Here is a 22711-nt window from a genome sequence, read left to right as displayed (position 1 = left end):
GGGAAATACACATCATGCAATTTTGAAAAATTAAATAATAAATTATTTCCCTTTACAAATCTTGCAACAAAAATTAAAAATAATTTAACATCAGCCTGCTGCAATCAAAAAAGACTTACTGATGGAGTCCGAAAATATGAAAATTTTACATTAATAACATAGACAACTTATTGGCCTTCAGCTCTCGGGAGTTAAAATTGAGGAAAAAAAATTCTCTCGCATAAATTTATTATCAAGTTAATATCAACATTGAAAATTTGTAGCACTGTTTTGATAGAGTGGGCGAATCTTCTTAATATATAACCTAGATCAATGAATATCTACCTTTAATCTGTGTTTTACATGATTCGCTTCTAATAGTCAATATTATTAAAAGGCTGCATGCTTTCAGTCAGCTAGTACTTGTAAAGGTGACAGAATTGTGTTAGGATTTTCATGGCTATTGGGGAGTACCTAGAGGGTTTCATAAGACTCTGCTGTCCACAATCTAGGACATATCAGCAAGTTGCCACATGTGCTGGTACATGTTTGTCAGAAAATTAGTTCAAAAGTGCAGAGAGAAATGGTTGGGAAGTTGAGCCCCTTAGCACTAGATTCCGGGACACTGGTTCTCAATTCTGTATCAAAACTGCAGTGAACAACATTGCTTGGCTTATTAAAGATTTGATTTCTTTCCAGTGACAGCATATAACATATAACACGATGTGAAGGATTTTTTTTTTTCAAAATGGTTTTCACTGTGGTAAGATTCTTGAAATCAATTTTAAAACTACTCTTTCTTTATTTCTAACGATCTAAAAAATCAAAAGTCGATAATAAAAAAATTACATTATTATTGATTATAACTTAAGTATCGATAACCAAAAACTCTTCTAAATAAATAGCATCAATGTTTTATAAGCAACTAATGTAAAATAAAATCTACAAGGAAATTAAAGTTTCAAATTAAAAATTTATCCAAAAGATCGCATGAAGAAATGAGAATTTTTTTTAATCAAAATTTTTCAAAAAAAATTACCGTACTCTTAAGTGCACCATCGAAAATTAAATAATCTACGGTATTCTGAGGAAGACATACTCTCTTAATGCGATGAATACATTCTCCTTTAAACTTGACTGCTTCAAACAAATAATAATTTCAAAGAATGATAATTAAAAACAGCATAAACAGATATATTCATGCATATTAAACAATTAATGCCAAGGAAAATCATAATATTAAAAAAACAAAACTTCAATTTAATTTGTATGCAAGTACACATATAAGACACTGCCTGTGACATATCTTCATAAACTCCTCTTTTATCATACATGTATATAGAGAACAAATGAAACTATCCAAGCCAATTTTTAAAACAAATAATGCAACACATCTTTTGCAAAAACAAACTTTATGATGATATATATATATAGTCTGAAATGTTTTTTTTAAACATGATCAAGGCATGATGTTGCTATTATATTGTAGTTCTAAAATTGTTTGAGTAAAAAAAACCTAGAAAAGTGGAAAAAATAATTTTCCTATAAATTCATACATGAATTTACTATACTTACAGGTATTTTATATAAATTTTAATGTAATGTTTGAAAGCAGTAAATTATGCAGTATTCAGTGTGGAAAACAAAAAATAATAATAAAAAAAAAAAATATTTTAATAGTTCTTAAAGGTACAGTACATGTAAAATTATGAAATAAATTTTTTAAATTTTCTTTTTTCTTTTTTGGGTAATTTTTTTTTTCAGTTTTTAATTTTACAATATTGGTAAAAGGAGTAGGTTCACTGAAAATTCATAAAATTTTTAACAATAATTTCCTTTCAGTCAAAGTAAGATATTAGTAACCATATTACTGAAAGTATGCAATTACGGTAGTTTAATAAGGTGGTATGGAACACCTCCATGATTTAACAAACTATTTATGGAAATGAACAATAAAACCATATTTTTCTTAAACCTCCATGGAATTGGTAAATTTTGCTCAGAATAGCATAACCTTTCTAATTCTAAAACAAAATGACTTTTCAGAGAATGTTTAGTGTAAGTTATTGATAAAGATTGCAAGGGAGAGTTTCCGATAAAGTACCCGTCAATATTTTTGTAAAATTGAGAGTTGCTGTACTTGAAAGCTTAATCTTAAAAGTTTGACCTTTCCAAAAAAAATTTAAAATGTTTTTTTGGTGAAATACTGTAAAATTTGAAAGTTATAAATCGGTGAAAGTACTATATCGTAATTATTATGTTAAATACATAATTATACATATATCGACAGATGTCCCATACCACCTTAAGGAATATATAAGTGGAATATAAGTGCTTAATATATATATTTTCTTTCCATCTTCTTGTCCGCAAGTTCCTATACAACAATTTAACACTCAAACACGCCAACACACGCACACAATTAGCAATGCTTTATCCCCTCTGCAACAATCTGCATGAGGGTATAAAAAAGGCAGGTCCAGAAAATTTTTTCTGTGGGGTCTTTGACGGTTATTTGAGTTTGCCAGGAGGGGTCTGAGGCATATTTTGGGTAATTTTATAATATAGTCTAAAAAAATTTGAACTTTGCAAGAGGGGTGTGTGTGTCTGGATTCCCCTGAGCCCCCCTCTAGCTCTGCGCATGATTTTGATAGCACTAGAACTGGTAATTAAAGCAGAATATCATGATATAATTCTGAATTACAGATATGAATGGAAGTACATAAATTAGACAAGCTTAAAACTCACACATATTGCAAGCTTGTAGGTTTTAACCAATTAAACAACTGAACCTTGTATACTAGCTGTGTAAAAAAACATAAATTAATTACAGCTCTATAAGGTTCAAAGTCCTGTATGTTAATATATAATGATAATGAAGGCGTGGGATACTGTGTAGATCCCCATCCCTCCTTAAATAGCTAAACACTTCCCACATATTCATCAAATATGGATTTACAGTAATCGTGACAAAGAGTAAAATTCAGGTCATAATTTTCTTGTTGACATTTATGGTTTCTCTTTGGCAAGTTAAAATATATATATATGTAGAAGGACTCAGTGAAAATCTCATTAATTCAGTTTTAATTATCAAGGAATGTCAAAAACTTGCTAAACAAAAATATAATATTTAATTTATCAAAACTAATTGTTCCACAGATCTACATCCATTGAGTATATATAATTGTTTTAGATCTGCTGAGCAATTGTTGTTCATATTGCTATTAATAACAGAACCAAATCTATAGATCAAACCAGTTCAAAGTGATGTGTTCCATGTATATGTATGTATATATGAATAGAACACTGTCTCCTTTATCATTTAGCACAGGTCAATTTACCAAGAGACATTTACCTTTCAATTGATGAATAATGGATACATTGTATTAAATAGTGTATTATTTTATGCCTTTGATAACGTACCATTTTCATGGAATCATCTATCAAAGAACACAACGCATCAACTGATATGACTGTCAGACTAATTCCAATAGTTGTTATCGATACTTCAATTTAAGTTTACGGTAACTTCTATATTTGGCACTGCCATTAATGTAGAGCTAATTTATCACTCGCCCTAATTTTTTTTGCAGCCAATGCTTAAAAATTTCATATTCAAAGGAAGCATTTTAGTATACCAGAATAACTGCATTAAATTTCTAAAACTCACACATGTCTGCATGGGTACAATTTAGAATATTTCTCCTACAAAGCCAATATTTTTCCCATATATAGCAAAAAAAAATCTGAAAACATACTTCATGATTTGCCAACATTAATAATTTGAAATAAAAAAAAAAAATTTCTAGTACTGTTCAAATTACTAATCACATGTACTAATAACTGCCTTCAACAATCAAACGAAATAATTATGCTCAAAGTAGGCGGACATATGTGAAATTGGTTTACATTGTGTAATGTATAGATGTGAAACTCAAACTAGGGCATGAAGATAAGTTAGTTTTAGATAATGCAGTGTGTGTAAAAAAAAAATCAGCCCAACATGTGAACAGAAGTCACCATTCAAGAATTTAGTAATTTATGTACAAATAAACAAACCAATGGAGATTGTGAGTTAGATCTTGAATATTCACTATTAAAAAATTAATAATTAAATCTTGAATATTAAAATCTTCAATTTTGGAATGCATTTTAAATTCTTTAAATAAATTAAAAAATTTTAATTTTATTATATAAACTTCCCATGTATTGAAAATATTAAAACCTCCAAAAAAGACTTGCGGAATTTCCTTCTTTTATTTTGGAATGCATTTATTTAAACAATAAAATGCTTTCTTTGGTGATTCATGTGGGATGTGAAGGTGGCAACATTTCAGGAAAAAATACATGACCTGCGTTAGTGGGTTAATTATGTAATTTTTTTTTGCAATGATAGCTACTTTCGTAACCCACATTGATCATATTCAAGGAAAGTTTTTTTTTTGTTATATATATTTACATTCTACTGTGTTCTTTTTTTTCCATTATATTTGGTGATTGGCCTTAAAATGTATAACAACCCAATCACTGCATGCATATTAATTTACATGTATACCGGTAATTTACATAAGTAGTTTCCAAACATTGATATCTATGTTAATGGTTTAAAAATATAATTCATACATATATGTTTTACGATTAATCAACAGTGTAGTTGATTCTATTATTTAAAGCAAAATTTCAAAAGTTATTTTTATGAATTCTATTTTCAAGGCTCGATCATCTCAACAGTCTAGACTAAGTAAAAACCAGTGTAAAATTTGGTTTTAGAAACAGCTGTTCTTGCTGTTACTAATTTACTCCCTATGTAATCTGCAATTTATATAAATTTATTTAATAAATCAATACATTTCACCAATAAGGGAACGTAAATATATGCATTAAATGATTTATTTTTGATGTCTTTGTACCAACAACTGCCATCAGTTGAGCAGACAAATCAAAAAACGTTCATAAATTAGCGCATTATGAAAATTTGTACGCACACATCGCTGCAGCTATGAGACTGTATTTTTCAAAAAAATAATGATTCAATGCTTAAATTTACATTTTTTTTTACCTCTTGTCTAGTTTGCAAATATGATTTATACCTTAAAATTCCTATTTTATTCTATGGGCAAGTTCATATTAATGGAAGAGCCACTGTAACAGCTATAAGCGTGCGTGAACTTTGATTTTTGCATGTGACGTTGCAGTTTCACCTGACTTGAGACGGGTGTAAATAAAATGTGGAGTCCCAATGCAATTCTTGTTAACTTTACATGTGCACCTATAGATCTTTGAGCAAAATAATCTAATGTTTAATGAGTAAATCAATAAATTGTTTGTCAAAATCCCTCTTTCTTAATATTCTATTGGTATGAATAAATGGTTTTCAGCTCATTATCAATTAATATTAATTGATTTTCAAGTTGCAAAGCATTGGTAAAACAGTATAATTTTAAAATTTGTTTAACATCGGAAATAAATTTGTTATCCAGGTCCGATCAAGGGAATTCGGGGATTTACCTCTAAATGCAACAACAACAATAACATCAACAATGACAGAAACAATAAATCCCATACACCATCGATTGGACCTGGATAACTAATATTATAGCGTTCAATGTTTGTGACGTCACAATAAAACTTGTCATTTGAGTACCCTGTGTGTGTTACAACTGCCGTAGCTTTCAAAACACTTTACAAGCAAAAAATATGTGGAATATGTAAATATAAACTGTTTAAAACTTAATTAGAAGAAAAACATACTTTCAAAACTTGATTTTATATATTTTAATGATTATGTATATATATGTATCTTTCCTTGCAAGTCAAAATGGTAACTATATAAACAATCTATTTTAAAATTAAATTATTTTGGTTGGTTGAAAAAATCTATTATTTGATTGCCATCCTAAAAAAATGATTGATGAAACTAAATTTCAAATATAAAGACTATGTAAAGAACTATATATGATAAGAATTAAATTTGGCCCCCATAATTCGCCATTTTTTAAGTGTTTCGGGTACAATAAAATGTTAACTAATTTTTTAGAAGAGTTGATATAAAATATATTTTTCATCTTTTTATTTGATTTATTTGCACTCAGTGGTAGTATATGACGTCAGAAATGACGCCATTTCTATAATTCAATCAAAATCAGCCAAAAACTAGTGGGTATTGTTTTTTTTACAAAAAAACACGTCTCCCCTTCTCCCCAAGGATTGTAATATGGGGCAAATTTAACAATTGAAAAAGAATGATGTCAGCTATATGTTACCCAGACCCAGACAAAATTTTATTATCTTTTTCTTAATTTGACCTTGAGTAAAACATAGTCAAGGTTATATATAAATCGATAGTACATCTAAGTGTATTATAATTGCTCTTTGTTTAAAGTTTGAAGTCCTTCTGTCAAAGTTTATTCAGGAGTTGAACAATGAAGTTTTTTCTAATAACACCTTGAAATTCAAGGTCAAAAATTTTGGTAAGATTCAACTAGGTTATATACCATCTATCTATGATACAAGTTAAAAGTTTTTATGTTAAAGGAGTCTTGTGTTATGGTCCGGACAATATTTTTTATGAAAAGCTTGACCTTGAAGTACAAAATAGGTCAATGTCAAAACTTTTGGTGGCATGCACTCCTTCTCAATACCATCTACTTATGTTCCAAGTTTGCAGTCTTAATGTCAAAGGGTATTAAAGTTATGACCCAGACAAAATTTTATTATTTTTTTCTTAATTTGACCTTGAGTAAAACAAGGACAAGGTCAAATATTATTCAATAGTACACTTAAGTGTATTATTATTGTTCTTTGTTTAAAGTTTGAAGTCCTTTTGTCAAAGTTTATTCAGGAGTTGAACAATGAAGTTTTTTCTAATATGACCTTGAAATAAAAATTCTAGGTCAAGGTCAAAAATTTTGGTAAGGTTCAACTAGGTTTTATACCATCTATCCATGATACAAGTTAAAAGTTTGTTTGTTAAAGGAGTCTTGTGTTATGGTCCAGACAATATTTTTTATGAAAAGCTTGACCTTGAAGTACAAAATAGGTCAAGGTCAAAACTTTTGGTGGTGTGCACTCCTTCTCAATACTATTTACCTATGTTCCAAGTTTGAAGTCTTAATGTCAAAGGGTATTAAAGTTATGACCCAGACCAAATTTTATTATTTTTTTCTTAATTTGACCTTGAGTAAAACAAGGTCAAGGTCACATATTATTCAATAGTACACCTAAGTGTAATATTATTGTTCTTTGTTTAAAGTTTGAAGTCCTTCTGTCAAAGTTTATTCAGGAGTTGAACAATGAAGTTTTTTCTAATAACACCTTGAAATAAAAATTCTAGGTCAAGGTCAAAAATTTTGGTAAGGTTCAACTAGGTTATATACCATCTATCCATGATACAATTTAAAAGTTTTTATGTTAAAGGAGTCTTGTGTTATGGTCCAGACAATATTTTTTATGAAAAGCTTGACCTTGAAGTACAAAATAGGTCAAGGTCAAAACTTTTGGTTGCGAGCACTCCTTCTCAATACCATCTACCTATGTTCCAAGTTTGAAGTCTTAATGTCAAAGGGTATTAAAGTTACGGCCTGGACAAATTTGGATGAAGAAGAATAAGAATTCAATAAGAAGAATAAGAAGAAGAAGAACTAGAGCAAAGCTCGTTGCAAAGCAACGAGTGGGTCTTCCGTTAATGTCGAAAGTAAAGCTGGAAGTTCCTGTAAGAAGCAGAGCTCTAAAACCAACAACAAGAGTAATTAAGATAAAAAGATGAAAAAAAATTAAAAGATTATTCCTGGTACGACTTAACAAAATACGAATGATTTTAAGTACGACTTAACAAAAACTTTTCCGATTTCAAGTACGACTTAACCAAAAAAAATCCGAATGTGTTCAAGTACGACTTAACAATAATTTTGGTACGAATTAATTTTACTTTGAACATTATGCTATTTTTTAAACCAAGGACGCGGAATCAAAATTTCTGGAAAAATCAATTTTTAAACCCCGATATCTCTGTAATGCATCGTCCGATTTTCAAACGGATTTCAGATTTGAATTCACCATGGCAAGTTCTATAAGACTGGTGTATTGTCTTATTTTGTTAAAAAAAATGAAAATTTCCAAAAATTGGAACTGCTTCCGGTTTTAAGCAAAATTAATGAACAAAATTTTAAACCCCCCAGTACATTATAGAATTGATACATCTATCATCAGTAAAAATTTCAAAGCGATATCTTTAAAGTTTACGGAGATTTCTTCCGGACAAAATCACTTTTTTTAAATTTAAAAATGGCCGCCAAATTTGAACGGAAGTGACGTAAATGCTGAAACTTTAACATCTTTTAGGCACGGTAACTTTACAAAAGCTCTGAAAATTTCATTGAAATCGGATGAAAACTGTTTGAGATATAAGGCCGAGAAGGAGTCAGAAAAAAAATAAAAAATAAAATAATAATAAAAAGAAACCAAAGAAAAACAAGAGGGTCTTCCGTTGGAAACGGAAGACCCTAATAAGAAGAATAAGAAAGTCGACAAAAACAATATGTCTCCCCTTTGAAAGGGGAGACATAATTGACATTTTTCTTATCTATTTACGAATGGGAAATATAGAGTGCATGCTTGAACAAGGAAAATATTTTTGTCACTTATTAGTCTTGGCTAGATACATCTCTGATTTAAATATTTTATTTGTTCAAGAATGCGCTCAATGTTTTCGGAAGGAAAAACTGCTTGGAAACAAGCTGTTTTACGCTAAAAATGCCAAAATGGCGGGAAAAGGTTGTCTTTACAATGTCATATTTCTAAAGTGTGGGCACTTAAACCAAAATGAATATTATGTAAACACATCACATACATATCTGTACTAAGAAAACAAAGAATGATAGGAAAATGATGATGTTCAGTTTAGGGGGCCATTTTAGGCTCTTATCATATATAGTCCTTTAATTTTAATTAAAAAAAAAAACCTATGACAAAAAAAAACTAATGCTGATTGGATCACTTCATTTTCCCACTAGATATTGGTCATCCTAGTGCTATGCCTCCTGTTTTATGCTGTGTTGGAGGACTTGTACCTCTTCAAGTTCAAAAGACTACCCCCTGGGCCACTCTCCCTGCCTGTCATTGGGGGAGTGCATCTATTGGGGAAGGAACCCTACAAAAATGTCCTCAAAATGAGTGACAAATACGGAGACTTATTTAGCCTGAGACTTGGAATGCGCGAGCGGGTGGTTTATGTGGTAGATCCAGAAATAATGAAGCAGGTATTTTTTTTAGTGTTTTTAACATACCTATATAAATAGATATTTCCAAGTATAAATGGACTGTTTGTTGTAATTAAAATGATATTTTGACTTATCAAAATTTCTTTAGATTCATTAAAAGTATAACTTTTATATAACCAATTTTTAAACTGATCTGTACTTCAATTCTGGTAGTTAATAACCATAACTTGAAAACTGGATTAAAACTGCATGTTTTAATGCAAATTAAAGTAGAAGAAGAACAATAAGGGGATTGATTCTATATTAAACAATTGATTTCTTTTCGTGATTGATCTAATCAAGAAATTCAATACATATTAAGGAATCATTGTGATGGATCCTCATAGGTTTCAGAAGGTGTTATTGATGTGTCTGTTGGTGTGCTATAAAAAGGCAACAGTATAGCTAACACCTTTATTAGTGAGACAAAATCAACACGCAAACACACATACATCAAGTACAACCCTATTTTGCTTAATGTGCCTACAAAATACTTTTTATCGTGTTGCTGAATGGATGGGACCCCTGTCAAAATTATCGCCATATTAAGGAGATATCTCAAAATTTAAAAATTCCAGTTTGACGTTCACATACTTAACCTACATTGAATATGGGGCATGACCAGGACTGAATAAGTGATAAAAGCTAGTTCCCTGTTTTAGGTGGCCCAGAGTACTTTAGGAAGTTATCATTCATGGCAACAATGCAAACATCTTGTCCAGCTTACACCCCTCATATAATGAGAGAGTTTTCTATCCAAAACTAGAACTGTCCTAATGGGACTAATACCACTGCAAGGCTAATTTCGAATGGGACAAATAATTGAATTGAATAATATTAAAGGTTTGGAACACATACAAATAAAAAAAATCTAGAATTGTAAAAAAAAAAAAAATTAGTTAACAAAGAAAAATTAAAATCAAAATTGTCAGAATTTCACTGTAAATACATATGTATCACAGTATTGAGTAATACATTTACAAATTTATGTATCTGATGATATTTTTTTTATTTTATTGTTTAAAAGAATTAAAACCACAAAATGACAAAAACCCCTCCCTTTGCAGTAAATGGAAAAACCAGTAGCCAAGCAATGCTCTTCTGTTGATAAAACTTAATAGATCTTTCTAATAAGAGTCTTAACAGATGCAGTTAGTTGTTTCAAATTTTCCTCACTCTCTCCTATGGTACAATGGAACTCCATATCAGAAAATTGATTCCATAGGACTATGATTTTCTTTGATGAGCTTGTTGAATTTAATAAACTCCCAAAACATTACCATAATTACCATACTATGTAAAAATATGTAAAAAAGAAAATTTAATATTACAAAAAATTTTAAAATTGCAAAAACACTACAATCATATCAGTAGTTTTGAATTTCATTTAAATTAATGCCCTATAGGGTCACTTCATCAATTTACTTGACTAATAAATTTAAACAACTTCTAAAAATAGTTAAATTCTTTATTAAAGCTGACATGAATTCATAAAAGCATTTGGTCGCCATATTAGTTTTGATCGCTCCTCTACTGTCTTTGGGGTATATATACCGGTTGAGAAAGTTACGGTCGGTTGCTTTCCGATCCAGGCATTCACGTTGCACGGACTTCTACATGCATGAACTACACATTGTAGTTAAATGTAGTAATAATTAAGAATAAAGAAAACAACAATCAATGAAATACAAAATATATTTATTCTTTGAAAGGATGTCCAAGGTATCCGTATTGTTTTGCACATACAGTGCTGCCTTACTTCGCATGCACATCGAACACGTGTGTCGTTCATACAGAGTGCATAACGTCTGCACCTTCTTGAAAACCCTGGCAACACTACATCCAACACAGTAGCTAAATGATAGTAAATCCAAGAAAATAACAACGTTTCCATCCGTTCCTACAAAAACGCCCCATTTCTAAAATCCATGCGATAATTGGCATTGCTCGATCTGCCACAGTGTGTGGTTTGTGCATGTGCGATGTTATAACATACACAGGAAAACGGTCTACAATTATCGAGGAATTTTCGAAAGTATCTGCGCCTGGATTTCAGTCGTTTATTAGATATATCTTGCCAGTGAAGTGGTTTGTTCAAAACGCGTTTTTACAAGTCTTTTCGTCCAAGGTAACGCGTGTTCGAGTGTATGAAATTCCTGAATGCGGTGAAGCATGAACAGTGCTCTCGGCCTTATATAGGGGGTGTGTAGCGATGAGCAGAACAATAGAAATCGACAACTAATATGGCGGTAGTCGGAGATAAAAGGGAAATAATGCGTATTTATGAATTCATGTCAGCTTTAAGGTATCCGATCCATATTAGGACCTAATTTTTCCAACCTTGAATATCCGCCATGTATTTAAAACTTTGATATTAATTTAAAGCATTTTAGAGTAGAAAAAGATTTACCGAGAGAGATTTTCAAAAATATAATTAACTAAGCAGTAATTGATTAATGAAGATTGCATTATGGTCTATGGGAACAAGCACATTTTTTAAAATATAAAATGAAATACTTTGAATATCAATAAATGCTTTGGTGGAAAGATGTATTTTATCATTAGAAATACAAAAACTATTGAAAATAAATTTTATATCGTATAGTTTTTTTAGAACTAATTTTTATAGAATAAAAGCAAAGGGGAACAACTCTTCAAGAAAAGGAAAAGGTCATTAATTAAGACACATTCCACTCTTACATATTGATACTTAAATATGAAAAGTAGTTTCAAGTATACTGAGTATTAAGCCAATACATATCTGCTATGCATCCAGATTCATTGAATCTGGGGCTTTTATGGATCGGATACCTTAATAATGATATTATTTATTTCCTTATAATGATAGAAACTTTTGGTTTACATGAAACAGTTTTAAAATAGCCCAAAACCACCGCCCATTTTACAGCTTATCAATTTTTCCTAAACACATGCTCCATCTTAACCATGGCTCAGATGGTGTGTTCCTGTTTTGCACACATTTGATAATTGGTTATAGAACAATAGGTGTGAATTGTGTTGTGATAGCAATTATAGTCTGCTTTCAGTCAAAGATTTTACCTGTTTTATCATTCATTCATCAGCGCAATGAAACAAGAAGAATATAGATATTTTGTTGTGTTTTAGTCTAATAACTAATAACTATAAAAAATAAGGATGAGATGATTTGACTTTTACATTTTTGCCCATTTACTATAAATATATACTCGATGAATTGAGGAAAAATTGATGGTCCCAAGCCAATAGGAAGCTGATTCAGTGGATAATTATATGATAAAGGGGAAAACTACACGGCAGTCATATGGGATACTCAGTGTCTCTTTTTACCATTCACATTGTAGCTGCAAAATATGTAAAACGCATGTTTATAAATTGGTTGTTTGGTATCAACAGAAAGATTATTATGAAACGAAACAGACCTTTATCACAAAATATTTCAATCTTCGAAGTAACAGCCTTGACAGTAGATCTTATGATCGACAATCACTGCTTTAGTATATTGCAGATCACTTTTCTGGTTTTTCAGATCAGTAGCTCAATAAATTCCGACAAAAATAATAATTTAAATATTCATTCGATATACCTCACACTGAAGAAGGTTGAAAATGTATAAATTAGGTCTACATTTAATAGGTTTTGTGAAAAATATCTTCAGTTTTTGAAGCATGTAAAATTGCCTTTTTAATTATCATCATATCATCTAACAGTTTGTCTATTTTCTTCGATTATTCAAGCCACAGCATAAATGAAAAATATTTAGCAGCGTTTTCACTAGACACATTTCCTCCATTTATGTAAGCAAAAGCAATAAATAAATATTAATATATGATATTTTCTCTTCAAACTTGTAGCATGCACATGTACTTCCTAAAGGCGGGGAATTAAACAAAAAGCACTACATACACAACATTTTTGCATTAATCAGTTTTATTTAAAGAAATAAATAAAATTGTTCAGGACCGAATTGATGTTTAAAATTAAATTCAAGAACATGGATGTCAATTATTATGTAAATGTGCTTTTATGCAAGTTATATTGTAACATAAAATAAATGTAAATATCAGTTGCGAGTATATATGTTTTATTCATTTCATTCTCAATTGCCCTTACAGGAACTATGATATAGACTACAGCAATTAAGCAATTATCTCACTTGGTCAAATTCCCAATTTGCACACATTTTTTCGATACAAAATTTTCAAATGTGTGCAAAACGGGAACAAACCGCTCAGATAATGGCCCCCTTGGGACAAATGAATTCAGCCACACTTGTCTTTGATGTTCTTATTAGCTCCTAAGAATTTATCATTAACAAACAAAAATTTTGCATTGTCAGATGATAGAATACTTATAAAAAATAAATTTAGTTAACACATAAAGACAGAAAATCTCCATCTGGATGTATTTATATAAATATATATTTTCGAGTGTTTTAATTAATACTATTAATTAATTCATAAAATCTGTAAGGATTACCTCCCTTACTTTTCAACATCAGTGTACAATATATAGAATAGGGAAAATGAAAACTGTCATAAAATCATTAAATCTTGTCTGATCTTAAAAAAAATAATTGCAGGTGCACATCTTCAGATGGTGATCAACATATGTACAAATTTTCAGACTATTCCATGCAGTAGTAAAAAATTCTATCGGGGGACTAAGTTGCATCTACAGGCAGACGGACAGACAGACAGACGGACAGGGTGAAACCAATATACCCACCTAAACTTTGTTTCCGGGGGTATAAATATACATTGTTCTTCTCTGTGTCTAGTATGTTTGCATTCTTATTCAAGCACAGCAAAAAAGTAAACACCTAGTTCATCTTTGTCCCTCACATTATGAAAGAGAATCCAGTAAACTCATTATTTTAAAATTAATTCTCCGTGTATAATGTGTTTACATTCTTATTCCAGCTTTTCAGCTCCCCATATCTAGCTGATCGACCCGAAATCCCGTTCTTCGACATCATCTCACAAGACGGCCATGGAATTGGATCTCGACCCTACGATTTCATCTGGAAACTGCACACCAGGATTGTTCATTCTAGCATCAGTAAAGTCATTCAGACCCAATTGGATGATATGCTTCACAACTCCTTAGATCACTTGTTTAAAATGTACTAGAAAACTTGAAAAATAATTCTTTAATTGGGTTCAATACCTGTATCAATTTATGTTTGGCTCTTCCATATCCCCTACAGTAATTCAATTAAACCATAAAGAGATTCATTAAAATTTTTTATTTTCTTGTTTCCTATAGACTTGATGACACGTGTGGTAACCCTTATGCACCAGAAGAAGTTATTCCCACCATTATTTTGATGGTCATGGGCAGTTCCATATTTGGACATAAATACAGCTCTGTGCATGACCCGCGGCTGAGGCTTATTATTTGGCTGAATGACCAGACTACCAGCGGTCTTAATCCCTTTAATCCAATTAATATGATACCTGGATTAAAATACATCAGCTTACCTTTTTTCCCAAATTACAGGGACCTAAACCAGGTACATACGTACCAAACTTTTGCACATACTTCATTCGTGACAAATTTCCACCCTGCATTTAAATCATTAAACAGAACCTGATAATATTTCATATGCACATGTAACCTCCTATTTACTATTCAAGGCCAAAGACAAAATGCTTGCGGAGGAATTTGAGCGCCATTGGGCAAATTTTGATGGCAATCTGCGAGACATTATGGATACGGTCATAAAAGAACTGAAAAGTGATGAAAATGGCATGAAGTTAAGACAGGAACAAGGGAAGGACTTCCTACAACCCAAGGGTCTCCTTATGTCTCTGTTTACATTGATAGTTGCAGGTAAAATGAAAAAAAAGTGAGCAAGCTCACATACTCCATGCTCCCCAATTACTGTAAACCAATTTTTATTCGCGGTGACTTTATTTTTGATTTACTGCCAATAAACTGGTTCGCGATGACTAATGTTCGCGACCAAGCCTTATCCAGACCTCTATTGTTATAAAAACTATATAGACAAAGGACTGGTTCGCGGCGAGAAATATTCGCGACGACAAGGCTCTCGCTAACCTCGCGAAAATTTCTCGCACGCGAATAAAAGTTAGTTTACAGTACTTGACAATTAATGCTACATATAATGAATTGCTGGGTATGCATTAAATACACAAAATAATTTGATAAAGAACATAACTTGCAAAAAACTATCAGCTTAAAACCTCCTGCAAATTATTTATGCACATCTATCCATTTGTCTTTAACAACTAAAAAATTTCTAAGTTCTAAAGAGGCAAAATTTCCAGAAAAAGAAAGGAATCAAAATTCCCTAGTAATTTGCGCATCTACACTTTGTGTCCTTTTCTATGCCTACAAGTTTCAGTAAATCCCATGCAGCAGTTAAGAGGTTTTGCGCTTTCAAACTGTTCATTACTATATTCAGCATAGGGCAAAAATTCTAAGCTCAAAAGGGCCAATATTCAAAGAAAAATAATGTAGAAGCAGAAATATTTGTTGAGGATTTAATAAGTTATTTTCGTTGGCAGTATAAGTTAACGAAATTAAATCCGTGACAAATTTTTTACTTAAGTATTATTAAATACAAAGTTGATATGCGATACATTTTAGAGATTTTGATGTGACGAAATTAAAAGCCAATGAAAATTTATTTGGTTAAAAAACAACGAAATTTTAACCCAACGAAAATATGTGCTACTACAGTACCTACAAAGTTTCACGAAATTCTGTGCAGTGGTTTAAGAGCCTAGGAGTTGAGCTTACAAAAAAACAGGACTGACGATGGACTAACTGACTGATCAAAAATATTATACCCCTCACAACTTTTTTGCATGGGGAATAACTTCTGTAACTTCCTATATAAACACAAGGAATTTATATATCGGCATTAAATTGCGAGAAGCACTCATTGTGGATTTTAAAATCTCGCCATTATTTTCTGAGAGTTGGGAACTATAAGAAATGTGGATAAATGTTCTGCGTTCGCAATTTTATATTTTTGCGATTTTATACAAAATGGCTGGATCGTGGAATTAAGTACTCGTGTAATGTAAGGAATTTACAGTACATATTCCCACACATTGTATTCCCACCAGCACTTATTATAACCCAACACAGTTTTACCACCACTTCATCGAACTATAATTAAAGGATACATAATATGAACAAATTCCTACCAACACAGATATATAATTATAACCTAATAAGCTAGCACAAATCAGAACCTTTATCATTTTAAAAACTTTTAAAAATCCACAGATCATACTTAATATTAACCCATTTCGTGGTAATGGTGCCAATCAGCTCAATATGAAAAAAAAAAACCATTCACATAGGCTGTTCAGTTCATGGTCATTTTGTTTCACGTACAGATGAATAAGATCAAATCTTTGTCAAGTGATAATAAAACTAGGCCAGCCTATCCTAAGCATGACGTACTATTTTATCAGAGATTTTCAAAACAAGAAAGTTATGAAAAACATGAGGCTCGTATTGTTTGTCAACTATGAATTTTTTAAAATTTGCATCACGAGAAAATTTGCAATGACTTGCTTCATTGTCTGCAATTACGTCAATTTTCCGTATACTACACAAATTCTCATAAATTGATAATTAGATTCTCTCATGAGTGACATTTGCTTGTTAGTTTGTAATATACTGTGGTTTCATCAATATTCGTTGAACACCAATTTTCGTGGATTTCGTTGTTAAGTTGATCCACGAAATTAAATGTTCATTGAATTTCAATTTCAACTATCATTTTGTATTGATAGGATCATTGGCCACGAAATTACGTATCCTTGAAACTGTGGTTTTCAAAAATTCCACGAAAATTGATACCCATGAAAATTAATGAAACCACAGTATTTCGTGTACAGTGGCATAATATGTAGATCAAATCGTAAGTTTGGAGCATACAATATATATAAAGCCTTTCAGACTATTTTAACAGCTAGGTTTTTCTTTTGCCATCCAAAGATTGAATATTCGTTGGAATTTTTGCATTCCCCCTTATATATATCTAAAATATATGCTTCATCATAATGTGAAATGGTACAACAAATTTGTATTTTCCTTCACAAACAACAGCATGTCAGCATATTTTTATAAAAGATGAATTATTTCTGAGTTTTTAATTCTATGCATTACCTGGAGAAAAAACCTTTTGTTTTCAATCTTGGAATTCACAATATCTTTTAGTCTCCAAAAGATGTAAATTAGAAATATTTAAAAACTCCTATACAAAAAATATATCCAAACAATTCGGTTTCTTGTCATGCACTACTTAATTTGATCCCATACACACAAGCAGAAGCTTTCATTATTTTTTTCATTATATATTCACTTCAAAAAAAATTTTTTTTTTTCAAATATTTCGAATAAATTACTGTAAAATATTTATTGCAAGCCCCAGGTGAAATGTCACAATGAGTCTCAAAAATAAGGTTAAAAGTTATGCAGATTTTACACATTTTTACATATATTGAATGCATGTTTTATCCTTTTCTGCTTGATATAATTTTGTTTTTCAATAAAGTGTCATCCTATTCTAACTTTGGATCATTTTGTTTTTTATAACCTATTGATAGTTAAAAATTTTCATTGATTTGTAAGGATCGATTGGGAAAATTGAAAATACATGTATATAGATTTGTATCAAAATTATTTAGTGTCATTCTGAAACATTCCACAAATACTGGTATTGTTTCATTCAATTGTTCATCTATTTAAAATTGAATATTTTAATCACAAATAAGTACTTGGATGAAAGGTTTTAGAACCCAATTAGGAATTTCTTTAATTTGGATCCATGCAGGCATTAAATTGACTTTGCACTGTGTTCTTCTACCAACTTTTCATTAAGTATAATTATTTTAATTTTGTGTGTGTTTTAGGACAGCAAACTTTGGCTGTTAATCTTCTCTGGATGCTGCTTTACCTGGCTAAGCATCAGGACTGTCAGGAAAAAATCTACAGGGAGCTTAGAAATAACACGGTGGGCCCTGAAGATTTCGTGCACATCGAAAACAAGGACATGTTTCCCTACACAAGTGAGTCCAAATCGCAACTTCTCCCGCCTTTCCGGCAGGCTCCGAAAAACACCACAAATGTAATACATAGGCGTCCATGACAACCCCCCTTTTCATAAAACTTGATATAAATACAACACATTTTACAATCTATCTTGTCAGCAAATACAATCTTCCGTTGACTTATTTTAATGGGATGCGACTCCATTTTGTATAAAACTCTAACATCCGGTAATGTTAGTACATATGTACATTTGAGGTGTTTTTCCGAGCTTGTCGGAAAGGCCCAAAAAGTTGCGATTGAACTGAGTCCTCGCTATCTTAATCCATTTAGTTCAATATTCTTCTATGTCTTTAGTAAGAAAACTTAATTCTAGCATTTGAAGTTGGGAAAAAGATGGACAAAATACAATAACATGAACTCAGTTGAAAAAAAAAATATTATAAGTCTCAAGAATTTTAAAGGGACTTTTACATGATTTAGGATCAAATTTTTTGAAATTTATTTCTTTATTATTTAATATGATTAGAACGGTCAATATGGATGTTTTAAATGCTTTCTTGAAATTGAAATTCAAATATAGAGTTACACAGGTTAGAGTTCTTTGTTTTGTAAACAAAGCTTGAGTTCCGTTGTTGTTTACGCATGTGTATCTAAGGAATAAGACATCATTCTTTGACTATTATGAGGTGATAATTTTGGTCGACGCTTGGTCAAATCGCCTCATTTTATTCAAAGAATGATTCTTTTTTACATGTTTTTATATCTCTCTTAGCAAACTGTTCAATTTTAAATAAGAATATCAGCATATTCATGTGATTTTCATTTCTTTTATACAAACCCTGTTTAACGAAGCCCTAGCTAACTATATGTCATTTGAATTTATCTGGCTGTACATTTCAAAATCGATTTGTATAGTCGTATCACAGACAAAGTGAAAGATGCAATGAGATCCCAAAGGACTCCGAGAGGTCTCCGTGCAAGCGCAGTTGACTTATCACTGCGCCTACACTGCGATTAGCTGTGTTCCTTGAGCGCACGAACGGAGCCTTTCATGGAGCTGTTGGAAACCTTAAGGCGTTGTCACTGCGACTTTACTATGCTTCTATGGCGTGTTTATCAGAACGCCGAGCCACGGCACGTACTTTGTGTATGTTCAAAGTGCGCGCCGTTGCATGGCATTCTAAAATGTTCTAAGCGATCCCAACGCAACGAATGAAGATGCCGTTGCATTGTTACGGTGCTGTAGGAGACTCTACTGCGTTTACATTGGCATTTTACATTATTTAAGGAAGCAGCGGGATCGCTGTGAGGATGCAGCTCTGGTGTGACAGGGGTTTAAAAGGAACAGTATTTTGTGAAAGAAATGGCAATTTATCTTTGTACTTTTCATTATACGTAAACAACTACATGTATAAGCTTTACATGACAACAATTTCTTTCCTCTTTATTTTGCTTGTAACATATGACTACTAACATTCAAATTTTGCTGAATCATTCAAGATGAACAAATAAATCATTTTATACATAGAAATTAAGAAAAAAAATTTCATCCACAATCGTGACTAAGGTATCTTTAAAGCATGAAAAGAGTTTGCTGATGGACAAAGAGTTTCTGAGGATCGTCAAATAAGATAGCATCTGTGCAAGAAAACAGACCATGACAAAGCCATTGATGCTTTGTGAAATAACCTCAGCCAAGAGTCAACGAAATATAGGTTAACACAACATAGCAATTTTACCACCATCCCATTTTAGGGCATGCCACCTAAACGCACTTGTGTTGTAGGCTTTATACTGAAATGTTCATACTAATTTTATTCCATCAATGATGACCCCCCCCCCCCCCCCCCATCTGAATAAGAAAACAGAGCATGACAAAGCCATTGATGCTTTGTGAAATGTAAATAATCTCAGGCAAGAGTCAACAAAAAATAGGTTAACAACATGTAGCAATTTTACCACCACCCCATTCTTAGTGCAAATTATATGCCACCTATATACACTTGTGTTGTAAGTTTTATGCTCAAATGTTCATATTAACTTTACTACACCAATGACGACCCCCTCCCCCTTTTCCCAATGCCATGAAATATTCATGATACAGTATCTTAATTCATGTAATTTAGCAGATAGAATGAGGCATTTATTCAGTACAAGTTGTATTACATATTTATACATTTCAGCTGCTTTTTATATGGAGACATTGAGATTTGTCACTTCAGCACACCTGGGAATCCCTAGAACTGCCTCTGCAGACATACCTATCCGAGGGTACAACATTCCTAAAGGTATACACTCAATCAATTACACCTGCTCTAAATCATTAAATCATAATTGCTTGGTTTGGAAAGGGGGGGGGGGGGGGGGTCACAGTAAAAAGTTACCAAAATAAGGACTGCTACTCTAAGTATATATATTTTAAATATTTCTGTAAATATTTTCTATTAAAGAGTTTTTTTAAAAAAAAGGTTGTTTAATTGTGTCCAACAGGTACAACAGTTTTCCCCAATATTTGGAGTATGAGTCGGAGTGCCAAGTACTGGTCAAATCCCGACGTGTTTCTCCCTGAGAGATTTCTGAACATTAAAAACAAAGACTCCCTCAGCATTCCCGGCTTCTACATTTTTGGGTATGGTCGACGCCCATGTACGGGACATCAGATGGGCAGAACCTGTCTGTTCTCATTTCTTAGCAACATTGTCAACAAATTTCATGTATCACTTCCGGATGGGGAGTACCCAGACATGAAAGGAACTGCAAACCTGCTCATTGAGCCACCAAAGTACAAGCTGTTATTCAAAAAGAGATACTAACTTACTCAATAGCTACGAGGGTTGTTGGAAAAAATTGCTGACAAAGTGATTTACAGAGAAATCACTGTGTACTTTGTAGGATGCCGTATATATTATTTAATTACTGTGTACTTTGTAGGATGGCATATATATTATTTAATGACTGTCAATTGAGAATACCTATGCAAAAAATCGTATGAATTTAATAGTTCATTCAAAATATACAGCCATTTTCACTCTGCATGAATTAGATTTACAGAGCGCCATTTCATATTTCCATGACGTCATGTGACGTCTAACAACTGAAAGGCTTTCCTGTTACTATTTTTCAAAGTAAACACCTTTCATTTCCACAAACTTTTTGTGTCATTTAACCCATCCATAAAATGCAGCTTCATACCATTATTTGTCAAGATTTTGCATAATGTCTTATGTGGCAAATCATAGATCATTTAGGTCAGAAAATCTCTGTCTGCAGTTTTAATAATTAAATCAAATTCCATAAGAGCAGGATCTGGATTGTATTGAGAGGAGGGGAGGGAGGTGGGGGTTCCAGAAAGAGCTCAAAATATCAGTCCTTCCATCTTTAAACATCCGAGTCCATTTGTAAACCATTGTCTTAGACATATGTGGGCCAATCAAGCAGCATCTAAGAACCTTTTGGTCTTATCAGAGATTTCCCCGCCTGCATAAAAAAATGAAGGCCCGGTGCTCCAAGATGTCCATTCACTTTAACGTTTTTGACAAATTTTCATGTGCGGATCATACATATTCGGCAATAAAATGGTCAGAAATTCTTCATTGATTGAAATTTTTTAAAAATGAACTTCATAAGTAGTTTTAATGTCATATGAAATATCGTTAATTTTTATGAGTTAAATGGTTTCTTAATAAAGAAAAAATGCATACAAAATATAAAAAAATCAAAAACTGACATGCTCCATGGATCGTATCTTTATCATAATGATTAAGCTGTATATTTTTTATGGTAAATTTCTTTAAAAAAAACAAATCTTTACATATTTATTAGATATTATGACAATTTTTAATCTAATAGGTTTCATTGGTGTCATGCAAAGTCCGCACACAATCGGACTTGTCTGCAAACTTTTCTAACAATCCGCGTATATACCGGTATTTCCACACACAACCCCAAAAAAGTTTCGTGCTTAATTTTCAGGTTGATACTGAGCACTAACGTATGTGATGAGTCATTAGCTGAATGTAACGTATTGTAACTGTTCAAGCTCTGAACCACAAAATGGTTGAACAAAAAGCATGTCTTACTTGAACTGAACCACAAAAGGTGAACATCAAATAATCTCCACTATCTATATAGATTGTCCTGTTAACGTATGTCACATACATGATTAATGTTTTTCTACAAAGTGTTGTCTTACTTGTATTGTAGTTTTTGAATAGAAACATTTTAACAAGAGCTTGGACTTTGGGTAGTTGTGTCAAACAGCAGTGTGCAGTAGGACTTTGGGTAGTTGTGTCAAACAGCAGTGTGCAGTAGGACTGTCTATTTCATTGCTGAACACTCAGTCATTGTGGCTCTTTGAAATCAACAAGATTTGTCTGGTTTTTGAGCTAAGACTACGCAATCTATGCATATTTCATTCGAAACCAGCATCATTTTTTACC

General features: G+C 31.8%; 2 protein-coding genes across 2 annotated transcripts in view; one reads left to right on the top strand and one right to left on the bottom strand.

Moving 5' to 3' along the window:
• Positions 1-22711, bottom strand: part of LOC128179854 (integrator complex subunit 4-like) — a 64158-nt gene that overhangs the window by 37387 nt on the left and 4060 nt on the right. The gene's annotated exons all lie outside the window — the stretch shown is intronic.
• Positions 306-22085, top strand: LOC128179856 (uncharacterized). Its single transcript, XM_052847514.1, has 8 exons — positions 306-742; positions 8991-9236; positions 14156-14358; positions 14502-14748; positions 14873-15068; positions 18134-18289; positions 20456-20560; positions 20763-22085. The coding sequence occupies exons 1-8, from the start codon at positions 728-730 to the stop codon at positions 21083-21085; spliced, it is 1491 nt and encodes a 496-aa protein (XP_052703474.1). The 5' UTR covers positions 306-727; the 3' UTR covers positions 21086-22085.

Source organism: Crassostrea angulata, chromosome 4 (genome assembly GCF_025612915.1).
Source record: "Crassostrea angulata isolate pt1a10 chromosome 4, ASM2561291v2, whole genome shotgun sequence".
Lineage (NCBI taxonomy): Eukaryota > Metazoa > Mollusca > Bivalvia > Ostreida > Ostreidae > Magallana > Magallana angulata.
Note: the sequence above shows the minus strand (reverse complement) of the source record. Positions and strands in the feature narration are given on the sequence as shown.